The sequence below is a fragment of the Chiroxiphia lanceolata genome, chromosome 20, assembly GCF_009829145.1.
Source record: "Chiroxiphia lanceolata isolate bChiLan1 chromosome 20, bChiLan1.pri, whole genome shotgun sequence".
NCBI lineage: Eukaryota > Metazoa > Chordata > Aves > Passeriformes > Pipridae > Chiroxiphia > Chiroxiphia lanceolata.
In genome coordinates this window covers 11,122,242-11,134,524 of record NC_045656.1, presented here as the reverse complement: position 1 = coordinate 11,134,524, position 12,283 = coordinate 11,122,242, and the positions used below count along the sequence as shown (strand labels likewise).

At 47.1% G+C, this 12,283-nt stretch overlaps 1 protein-coding gene across 7 annotated transcripts in view; it reads right to left on the bottom strand.

Moving 5' to 3' along the window:
* Positions 1-12,283, bottom strand: part of SGSM2 (small G protein signaling modulator 2) — a 42,178-nt gene that overhangs the window by 24,351 nt on the left and 5,544 nt on the right. For all 7 annotated transcript variants that reach the window (XM_032707277.1, XM_032707279.1, XM_032707281.1 and 4 more), the window contains exons 2-3: positions 11,346-11,421; positions 643-805 (exon numbers count right to left, since the gene is read on the bottom strand). In XM_032707277.1, coding sequence (XP_032563168.1) covers positions 643-805; positions 11,346-11,421 — 239 coding nt within the window. The remainder of the gene's footprint in view (positions 1-642; positions 806-11,345; positions 11,422-12,283) is intronic.

Below are 12,283 nucleotides of genomic sequence, written 5' to 3'. Positions count from 1 at the left end.
ATTAGCAGAACCACATGGAAAATTTTAATTGCACTACTCACCAGCACCAAGAAATTTAAGACTTTCTTTAATCTCTAGTCCTTGACTCCAGGACAAATTCTGTTGTGCTCAAGTCCAGTATGTACTTAACAGCTTTCCTATATTATCCTTCCTCCCATCAGTTTTATATCCATTAACTTAACTATTCCTACCATGATACCCACAAATCTGTCACTGGTTTGACAGAAGCATGCCAAAACAGCTTTGCCACTAAGTCTGTTCTTTGGTTCCTCTTTCCACCCACTCCCTTCCCACCAAGCTGGTCCACCATACCCCGACTGTGAGCCCTCTGAAATCACCAGCAATTAGTCACTTCTGGTGCTGTGTGTGGGCTGGACATGCTGCTCTGCTGGACTGAGCAGCACAGTGAAACACCAAAGGCCCAGTTCCCCACCTCTGCCCCTTTGCTTGCTGCCAGCTTCATCAAACACAACCATCTGCCTCGTTGTTACAGCCACGAACGAGACACGTGGCCCAGGCAGGCCCTGAATTCCCGGAGCAGTCTGTGTGTGCCCAGCATGTGCACACACACACACACACACACACACACACACACACACACACTCTGCAGGAACTCTGCTGACAAACAGACCTTGGCCTCACCTGCTCTCCACCTGCTGCTGCAGCTCCTGCACCTTCTTGCACACGTCCCCAGCGATGGGACACGTCTTGCCCACCTTGGTGAAGAGCGCGGCCACCTTGTCGGTGCGCAGGAAGCCGGCAGCCCTGCGCCTCAGCATGTGCAGCAGACACGCCTCCACCACGCCTGCGGGACAGGGCACAGTCAGGGGCACAGGCAGACACACTGCAGCTCCAAATCAGATCATGCCAGCACGTGTCTAACCTGCAACTACAAGCACCTTGTAAGGTACAGATAATGGCAGTACAAAACCAAACTGAAATCTCCCAGTAATGTCACCCCACTATGCACATCACAGACTCACAGAACCACACTGTAACACACCCTGATGGCACCAGCAAAGCACTGCACTGCACTATGTCAGCCTTGCAAGACTGCAGCAGAAATCTATCCAGCTCCCGTGTAACCTGCTGCAGGAAAGAGAAACAAAAGAAATACAAATTAAAAAAAAACCCAACAAACCAAAACAAAAAATAAGCCTTCCCTGTCTATCGGCTTTTAAAGTGAGACTGCAGATGAGTCACACAGCCAACACTGCCCATGTGAAGGGGTGAAGGATTCATTCACAGGCAAGAGAGGAGCCAGCTGTAGTGCCAGGTGTGCCCACGCAGCAGGGCAGCCCTCACAGGGTCTGTGTGAGCACCCAGCTCTCCTGCACTGCCTGACAGCAGGGCAGCCCTGGGGGAAACCACAGCTCCAATTGCACATGAAATGTTCCTCTCAGGAACACATGCCTCTCCATCTGCTCAGATACTCTCTGCCTCTCACCCAGCACTCAGTGGCTCTTTTTGAGAGAAGGCAGCCTTTTGTTGTTGCACTTTACGCCCAACACTGTCAGGTGCTGAGCACTTCTTGAAGACTCCTCTCCTTATTGTACTTGAAGGCTCCAAATCCCACAACACTTGAATGTCTGCATCTGAAAAACCCCTGTCTACACTGCTCATGCCCTGGAACTAACCCGAGTGCCACTGAGCAGCAGGTTTAACACTGCTTCCCATGCTGGTGCACTTCTAGCCAGAACTACTGCCCCAGAACACAACCACCCCATCAGGCACAACAGCCTGATCCCTGGAAAGAGGACCAGGATTCCCGGGCACATCCCCGCGTGACCCTGTGAGCAATCAGCTCATGGCACAATCCTGCTCTGCCATCACAGGACATCTGCGGGGGCAGAGCAGTGCCTGTCTGACACGAGCAGGAGAGCAGGAGCCCGGTGCCATCCCCGCGGCCGGGCTGGCTCCGCTCCGAGCCAGGGAAATCCGAGCCGGAACAGCCCGGGACAGGACAGCACTGCCCGGGGATGGAACAGCACTGCCCGGGGATGGGACAGCACTGCCCGGGGATGGGACAGCACTGCCCGGGGATGGGACAGCCCGGGACGGGACAGCACTGCCCGGGGATGGAACAGCACGGGATGGGACAGCACTGCCCGGGGATGGCAGCATGGGACCTTCTGCACATCACAGTCCTACCTCCTCTCTAGCAACCATCACAACAGCTCTTAACCCAGCAACTGTTCTGCTCTGCCTTTCAATCAGAAATAAAGAATAAGAAAAAAGAGAAGCTGCTTTCCAGATGCCCGGAGCAATGCAGCAACAATTGGTTCCAAACCCTAAACGAAGCAACCTGTCCTTAAAAATAACTGCAAAGAAGTGCATTGTTGTTGCTTAGGAAACAGGGTCTCTTCCCACCTCCACTGCTTCTTTTTATTTCTTTAAAACAATAAAATATTAATGAAACAAATTCAGTGAAAAGCACAGCAGGCACAGCTTTAATTATTAATAAATGCTGCAGCTGCCACTGAGGGCAATTTCCACAGTGACTGTCTCTAAAGCCCCAATATTTAATTAGTCCATTGTGACATATCTCATCACAAGGACTTGGGTAACATCAGTTCCCAACTGCCCGAAGCACACGTGTAGGGATTTTTTGTGAGGGGAGAGACACTGGACTCCACTGCTGGATTGCCTCAAAATGTATGTTCCACAGCATGAGAGACTAATGCATGTCCAGTTCTGCGTGTAAGGCACCCTCAGATCAGGGTGCAGGTTACAGCCCTGCTGCTGTGACCCTCAGGGCACTTCATTCTCCTCCACTTCACCCCCTGACTGAGACTTACAGCACTGGTTGTCTCCAGCTCTTCTCTCCTGCTTTCTACAGGAACTACTCCAGAACAGCTGACTTTACACTGACACCTGACTGGATCTGAACACGCTTCCAAACACACCGTGTCTTGTATCCAGTTAACTACAAAACATCCAAAGAGGGCAACACATCTTGCCACAGAGGTGCCACCTCATCCCAGCCTGGGGACTGTGGGGATGTCACCCTGGCAGCACAGGACAGCAGGAAGGCATCTCTCCAGCACAGTGAGCAGCACGAGAGTGGCACAGCACAGCAGCCAGGGACAAGCTGCCTGGCAGAGCCCACAGGGCTTTCCCTTGGCTCTGTGTCCAAGGCAGGCACTGAGCTCACTGCACCTTGCCAGCACTGCCCACAGCCAAGCTCAGCTGGAAAGCAAACTCAACACATCCTGAACACACTGGGAGAAGAGTCACCTCAAGCTGCAGAATCTTCTAAAAGACAGGAGAGGACCTTGGCAATGGTGCTTTTTGATAAAGCAAAAATAGGCAACGGCCTGGAATCCCAAAGTGCAAAGCTCAGCTTGCTGCCTAAAGAGATAACACACAAACCCTCCAAGGTGTTGTACCTATGGGACAAGGAAATGAAGTTATTTACCTATTCCAAAGAAAATGAACCATTTTCCCCTCTTTGGAATCTGACACTCTAAAAAGACACTGACACCAAAAAGGCATCAACAGGTGGTCTTGTGCACACACACATACACATGCTGTTGGATCCAGGTGTGTGTGCACACAGGTCAATAACTAGTGTGAGCTCTCTGGGCACAGCCCTATGTGATCTGAGCCTGCCTACAGTCACTGCACCTACAACAAACACAGCCAAAAACTCACCACAGAAAAAGGCAGCAACTCATTACACACGGATTGGAAGAGCAGCACTGCACTGGGAATAAATCAGCACAGCTCAGGTAATTCCCTTGTATGGTTCCACTGACAGCAGCCATCTAAAAATCCATTAACTCTAGCCAGTTTTGAAGAACATTCTCTGCAGTATCCACTGCTGAATTTAATTAAGTGCAGATACATTATTGATTTACAGTTCAAATAATCATGGTGCCCACCAAGCTTTGGAAAATGTCACTTTTTTATGACTTCACCACGGCTACTTCTCATAGAGTCAGGTGAACAAGTTCAGGTTTTCTCCTTTTTTGCCTCTAGGAAAATCTTGACATGACTTAATGGAGTGTGAAATGAGAGCTCTGAGGCTGGAAGGGTGGTGAGAAGAGAAAAGAAGGCCTGTGGAAGGATAATTTATGGGGTATATTTAGCAGATGAGATTTTCCTTAGGCAGGAAGAAATACTGCAGCTAAATACCTTGTTTTCATGGAAACTGTGCACAGGGAATCGAATTCTTGAGGCTGAAGAAATTAAGAACAAGTGAAAAGAGGAGGATGATAAAGAAGACATCAGATGCTCACGATCTCCAGCTGCTGTTGCTTTACCCAGATAACCCCAGACCTGCCCAGTCTGAGAGCAGTGTCACTGCCCAGTCCCAGCACACTGTGTCACTGAGCAGGGGAGACTCAGCTGTACCTGTGTGTCAGCCCAGCAGCAAGGGACTGCAGAGGAGACACCCAGAGGTGCTCCTTTGCCCTCATTCACCTACTCCTGTTTGGTTCTGCCACATAACATCCCGTGTTCAGTCATTCCCTGGAAAATAAGAAATCTCTAAATGGACAATCCTCGCATCTAAAGATAGCTCTGGCCAGGAAACATCAGGGCTGGAAGCTGGTGACTGCTCCCTTTTAAAATCTTGACCATTAAGCTTCAAGGATCTCAATAACCTTCAGGAAATGGAAGCGTTTCCATTAAACACTGTTAAGGGTAAATCAAAATTACTGAGCTTCCTCTAAGTATTGAATATGATCCAATTAATGGCCCAGGATTAAAGTAAAAAACTTAGCAGAGTTCTCTAAAAAGCACGACAGATTATGTTTCACTTCTCAGACTAAAAACACGTGCAGTTAAAAAACTGCTTCATTTCACATCAAAGCCAGTATTCACTCTCTCTTCTCCCCTCTACAGAACACCACTCATTACTTTAAGCATCATCTTTGGAGCACAATCAAAAACCTTTTAAATTTGTGTGAAAAAATATTTGCCTCCCCCTGATTATGATCATCTCTGGTACTCTCTTTGGGCTAATGTGTTTATCAAGTGAGGTAGAATCTCTGTACACTGTTTTTAAGCATTATTCATCACCAAAAATGTTTGTTTTCCAAATAGAAGCAGGAATACAGTGAGGGTTGTGTTTTGTTTGTGAGACACTTGCATTTCCATAGCAGATTAACTACATTTTTTTAAAATATCCGTGCTGAGGTTAGAAAGTCAAAGAATTAAGATGATAAACTGTCAGGTTGAATAATGGTTATTTACATCTGTTTCTACAGAAGTTACATTTCTGTGAGCTAAGGGAAAAAAAGAGAGAAAACTGAATTTTCTGTCAAACCTATGACCATGGTGCTATTTAGAAGCCTCAAGAGAACCACCTAAAAACCCCAAAGCATAAGACATCTCTTCTTAATGGGGCTGATTTTCAGAAGAAGTGGAAAGCTGCCACTCCAACTGAAAATGAAGGGAACAGCTCGTTGTGTGGACACTGGGGTCACTCCATAAATGAGGTCCAGAACAGCTCCATGTCAATCTCCAGTTCCTTTCATCTGTCAACACTTTGGTGCCATATTTTAAACAGGAGGCAGGAAAAGGGCTTCTATCAGGAATTTACCTCTTGCCTTAAAACCCAACAGTTTCCCACATTGCTGCCTTCCACAACTTTACTGCAAGTTGTGGCTGTTGGATATTCTTCTGAAAGCTGTACCCTCTTGAAGCAAGCCACTGGATAAGGATCTCTGGGTAAGAAATGTCCTCAAGAGATACATTTCTATTCCCCAGCCGATTTTATTTTCCTGTCATGAACTTTAATCCAGCCTTGTAATTTAGGGCCATGAAGGAAAAGATTTCTGACTCATGATTTTTCATGGCTTGGGGCTGGCAATCGTGACGTTTGGTGACTCTGATAATTGCCTGGATTTCAGGTCCTGAACGAGAACAGAACATGAGCTCCAGCATCATGCAGTCATGGGTTCCTAATTAGATCTTCTCTTTCAAACACAATTAACTTTGTGCAAAATGGGATAACAAGTCATCATACAACCAACGAAGGCAACAGTCGCACAACTAACACATTGTTGTGGTTAACCCTTGTGTCAGTGGAGGTTGTTAACCAGCACTGCCGGGCACTCCTGCAGCTCACACATCATTCCATCCCCAAAATACCTCCAGGAGTCACCAGCCATACTGATGTTCAAAGGACTCCCAATTTTCCACCGCCAGCTTTGACAGAGACTCATCCATGACTTCAGCCGATGCTCTTTGACTGTGTTCCTACAAACATTCACAGGCCCTGAAGATCCCAGCTAAGCACATGGCTCCAGAAAATGCAGCCACACAATTGCTTTCCTACTGCCTCCCACCTCCAGAATGAGTGGAGTACTCATCTGCTTTAGGAAGCTGGGGAGTAACAAACTGTTGGATAGAAAGTCCAGTCTCAGTGTTTTGCACATTAACTGCAATCCTGTTATACACTGAATTGGTGCTAAAATGTGAAGAGGACCCAAGAGCGTGTTCTGTTTCTCAGAACACACCAGTCCTTTTGCTGTGAACAGATCCTGACTGACTCAGAGCTATTCCAAATAACAATTCCCTCTACTTATTTTCCAAGAAGGAAGCATCTTACACAGATGATTATCCAAGTGTAAGTGCCCCAGGGCTTGTGAAAGGAAACTGCAACGGATGGCCCACACATCAGGTCTTGAGTGTGGAACTTGAGTCTGTGCCTGAGGCACAGACATCTCAGAAGCAGTTGTGGGTGACAGTTGTCCTCGCTCTGCTTCCAAGAACAACAAATGCTTGTGCAGTCCTCATGTACACAGACACTGTAGGAGCTTCAGAGCAAGAGCACCAACATGAGACCAATAATGCCAGCTCAGGAGTGCTTCACAGATGCAGCCATTTTCATCCTCAGCCTGGAGTCCAGCTCTGACCTGCCACAACCTGGCCCGAGTCAAGACCTTTTCGAGTCTCACTGACTGAAGGAAACACAGGAAAGCTGAAGGAGCTGCTGCACAACCGACAGGAGCACAGGAGAGAAACTGTACTGAGAAGAAGCAGTATGATAATATTCACCTACTACCTGGCACATTGTGCTTATAGATGTGGAAGTCACCCACAAAGGAAAGGATGGACCCTGCAGAGCTGGCCAGGGCACTCACAGCACTGCAGAGCTGCTGTGTGGACCTCTCGTGCATGGACCTCCTCACACACCCACCCACCTCTCCATCCATCCATCCATCCATTCATCTCCTCACACACCCACCCACCTCTCCATCCATCCATCCATCCATTCATCTCCTCACACACCCACCCACCTCTCCATCCATCCATCCATCCATTCATCTCCTCACCCATCCATTTACCTCCTCACACACCCTCCTCGACCACCGTGTCCAGCAACTACCAAAGGTTTCACAGGCAGCTGCTTCCAGAGCAGACTGGACTGGCAGCTGGGCAAGTCACCCACTCACATCCCAAGGGACATGTGCCATGCAGACCTGCCATCCTCAAAGAAGGTTTACAAGAAGCCCCAGGCACAACATTAAATACCATTCTGCAGCTCAAAATCAGAACTGGCCTTCTCAGTTCAGCCACAAAGGGATTCTGTACATTTTAATTAGCGGGTTTAATTACTGGCAGCAGATTTATTATTCAGGCCAAAAAAAGCTTTTAGTGCAGTTTATCCCTTCCTTAATTTGAATTGAAATCTGATTGAAAAGTCAAGTTCTGCATGTTTGACAGTGCTCAAGTTACTATTTTCACTCATGTTTAGTGCCAACCTTCCTCCAAGTAAGTACATTCCCTTTGCCAAGCAGGCATGTTGGATTTACATCTAAACAACATATATTTTGATTGTAACACATCCCAGCCCTCAACAAGCCACCTGAAGTCTATGGCAATTAGCTTACAGCATGGGAATTCAGGATTATTTCATTTAATGCACTCAAAATATTTATTCAAAGACAACAAACTGCCAAGACTCATTTCAAACTATATATTAAAAACATAAAGACTGTCATTCAGGTAACAGTGTCTTGGACATTCAGGAATAAAGCATGTTCCAGTGTATTTGCTGTATGAAGCTGACTGGAGTTTTTTAATTGCTTAAAGCAGCACGTTACTGTCAGACCTGAAGATGGACAACTACACAGAAAAGGCTCAGCAAAGTGCAGGGAGTTTTTGGACAAACACAGCAAGTGTAATGCACTGAACCGGAAACCCTGTAAATACACTTCAGGTAGCTGGAGAGACAGAGAAAAGCTTCCTTTTTGTTCCTCCTTCCCTCAGAAGTGCAGAAGCCGGGAAGGGTCGGTGTTCCCGGCGAGAACACCTGCAGCATGGAAGCTTCGGGCACGGGGGAGCAGGGCCGCAGGAGGAGGGCTCAGCAATCCTGCCGCAGAGCTGCTCAGCTCAGCCAGGCCCCACGTCAGGGATGGCAGCTGCCGTTCCCAAGGAAACGTCTCCACAGAACCCAGGCTGGAAACATCCACATCCAGCTTCTCCCAGAAGCACCAGCCACTGAAGATGCCACGGACAGCCCTGTGTCACTGCAGCCTGGCCGAGCACACACCTCCGGAGGAACACACCCCACAGCAACCCCAGCCCAAGGCAAGGGGGAATTCTGTCCCAGCACACTCCACAGCAACCCCAGCCCAAGGTAAGGGGCAATTCTGTCCCAGCACACTCCACAGCAACCCCAGCCCAAGGCAAGGGAGAATTCTGTCCCAGCACACCCCACAGCAACCCCAGCCCAAGGCAAGGGGGAATTCTGTCCCACCACAGCACACACCAGCCTTGCTGCAGAGGCCAAACGGAGCTGCTACAGCTCCAAACCACAGAGCTGCATCTTCTAGAAACTGGGGGGATGAAAGAGCCCCTGGGATGTAACTGGGTTATCCACTGGGTTGAGAACAAATACAGAACTCCCTGTACTTCTCATAAGGATGAAAATGTTGGCACTGCTTTCAGCCATCTAGGACCTGGGGCAGCTAGGAAATGTTCAGTTACTGATGCAGACAGACCCTGAAAATCAACTATCATGTATTTAAGAGATTCTTGCTAAACTCAGCCTTGCAGGAGAGTAAAATGATTCACAAGAATTCTATATTTATAACAAAGATTCACTGAAAATGACTCATGTACTGAGGCAGTCTTATTTTAAATAGAAGGGAAAAACCTCTTGAAGAGGCACATGAAACTGGAGTGGGGGAGGGAAGAGAACTGCACACACAGGAGAGCCCCAGCCAGGAGCTGCTAGCCAAATCTGCTGGAAGGGGTTTCTCCATTCAATCAGCCAAAGAGAAAACAGAACATTCAGCTTCACCTGCTGCTGGTTTAGAGTTAATCAAGGTCTACGTTCAAAGCAACATCGGGCTGGGCAATGATGAGTCAGCTCATGGAGTTATTAGTTCTTCAGACACTGAAGAATCCAGAACACAAAACCAACTGGAATCACAGTGGGAGGAAGAGAGACACGTGAAGAACACTTTACAGTATTCCTAATTTTGGCCAAGTAGAGTCTAACAGAAATAGCTGCCTTACACCAAGCACAGCTTCCAGAACAGGATTTCAGGAACAGGGACCAGGCAGACCACACTGGGAGCTCTCTGGATCACACAGGCAATCTGCAGCAAGGGCACTGGCTCAGGGATCCTGCACCTCCTCCTGTCCTGGGACCATTTCCCACAGTTACTTTTTCTCCTCTGTATAGTACAAACATACAGTAGATAAAAGGGGAATGTTTAACACAACCACAAACTCAATGGAGGAAACAGCTACAGTCTGCACTAACTGCAGTAAAACCTTAGCCAGAAAACGTGGTCAAAGCTGCCATTCCTGCACTGAGCATGCAGGATGAATCAGTGCTCCTGAGCTGTAAGTCAAAGCTAACTTGCCAACAGCAACAGGCTGGTGAAGCACAGCAGAGCAAACCAGAATTCCAATGGTTTTGGAATATCACTTTCAGGAAAGGTTACTGTTCTCTGACTTTGGCTGTCAGTAATGTGTGTCAATCCTTCCTTGTCTGAATGGTCCACTTCCAGCCAAAGCCAAATCTAACTTCCCCTCTGCTTAACCTCTGCACTGGCATCACACCTAACTGGGGAGCTGGCAGGCTGCAAATGCCCTGCTCTGGGAGATTCAGCAGTGCTGGGATTATGGCTGTTCTCCAATCACTCCCACATCGCTCCCAGTTGTCTTCCCTTTGAAGCACAGAGAAAGCAGCCAAGAATCCCCAGGCCAACACACATATTTACAGTTGTACAGAGCTTTCATTCTCAGCAGGATCTTGCTGTGATGTTTCTCCACACACTAAGTCTGGTTAATAGTGTTACATTTTTGTTGGCCCTAGTAAATGATGGATTACATTTCAGAACTGCTGAACCTCCATTCAACAGTTCCTTCTCAGGCACTGAAAGCAGTGGCTTAGTCTCCAAAGGAGCAGTGGGTGTGAGCTTTCTGAAGCTGACCTCTACTGAGAACCCAACACTGGACCATCCTTTATCCTCCCACCCATGGTGTATCACTCCATCACCACCACACACACATCAGTCTAGGTCTGCAGGGAACAGGGAAACCACCATCAAATTCTAGAATTTATTCAGACTTAGATCAATTCACAGACTTCTGAATACCAGCTGCTCTTGGTGTACACAATGTAGAACACTATTTCTACTATCTATCTATCTTATTTTCTTTCTAATTCTTGGTAATGTCACTTCCAAAATATTATTTAAGGAAAAGTCCCCAGTGGCTCACTGATTATATGAAAAATATACTGGAATGTCCACAAAGTCATAGCCCAGGCCTCGAGTGCACTGTTTATGTAGTGCAGCATTTGGAGCAAGGGGAGAGCACAGAGTTGTTGTCAAGATCTGAAACACTGGCCAATCAGCCAGTGGCACAATGCTGGCTGGAAAACTCACTGAGATTTTCATTGTTTTCTGCTTAAGCAGACAACAGCTCTTTCAATGCTCTTTAGAGCTGGATTGTGTCACCTGTCCTCAAAATGAGACACCTTATTCTTCAAACACATTGAGACAACTTAGAGAACAAAGTATTTTCAGGTGGAAGGCGTCCAGATTTTAACCCATATCTGTAAAAACTTCACCTTTTGGTAAGTATTCTCTGGGATGTGTCTTACCTCCAAATACACATTATTTAATGTACTAGTGCTTCCTGGTAAATCACCTGTCATTTTGGCCTGGTACTTGGATAATGACATTTTAGTAGGAGTTACTCTATGATATGTAATGTACACACACATGTAGCAAATATAAAAAGGTGGCATGGGCCTGAACACCATGATTTCTAACGTCTAAATCCCTGCATTTACCTCTGACAGCAGAGAAAATACATTTCTAGAGGAAAAGTAAGGTTAGGTATTGTTAGGTGTTCCATGTGACATTTACCACACAGGGCGATGATGTGACTGCTGTCTTCATGGACGAACTTCCGAGTGACAGCTTCTTCCATGATCTGCTTTACCTGAAAGGAGCAGAGAGAAAGGACTGTATGATCTCCACACAAACCAGCACAGCATTTGGGAGTTTCAGTTTCAATCATTGCTTGCCTTTTCCCCATCACCAACAGACTCACAACTCACACACACATCACATTTTGCAGGGAAGGATGGATTTAAGGAGGGAAAGGACAGACAAACCTGAGCAGCTTATCATGGGATGAGGGAACCTCTGGCAGAACAAGGACAGGTCTCTTTGGGGTGTGCCCCCATAAAAGGCTGGATTATTGCAGCATGCCCAGCATACCCTCTGAAGAACTTCTCCAGCACAAGTTCCAAAGGGCTGTTCAAAACTTCATGATTCACCCTTGGCCCTCCCGCACACAGTTCCTTCTGCTCATGAAACCAGATGATGTGTTGCCATGTCCCCTCTCTACTTGTGCCCTTCTGCTCTTTTTCAAGCACAAAACATCCCTGAGCTACACAGGCACACAGCCCTAGAGGGCTTTACAGCCACCTTCCTCCTGCCTGGGGACTTCACATGCCACAGCAATTACAACTTATGCCCTCAAAGCTCTGCTGCACCAAACACTGTACAAAATTATTATAAAACCTACAGAGAAGGCAGTGCCTTCTCTTTTTGCTTCAAGACACGATTTAACAATTACAGCAAATAAAATTACATTTATCACACTTCTTAACGATTTAAAACAAAGCTCTTTTCCAGTTTCAGGGCTGATGTGTCAAGCTCCAGAGGGAAATCAGGGTAAATTACCGACTTTCAAAAATTAAGGAAGAAACAGACAAATCTTACAATGAGGCTCTTGGTGAGAGGCTGCACTCACCCTCCATTCATCTGCTACCTTATTCCTCCCCAAAGGCTTCCTC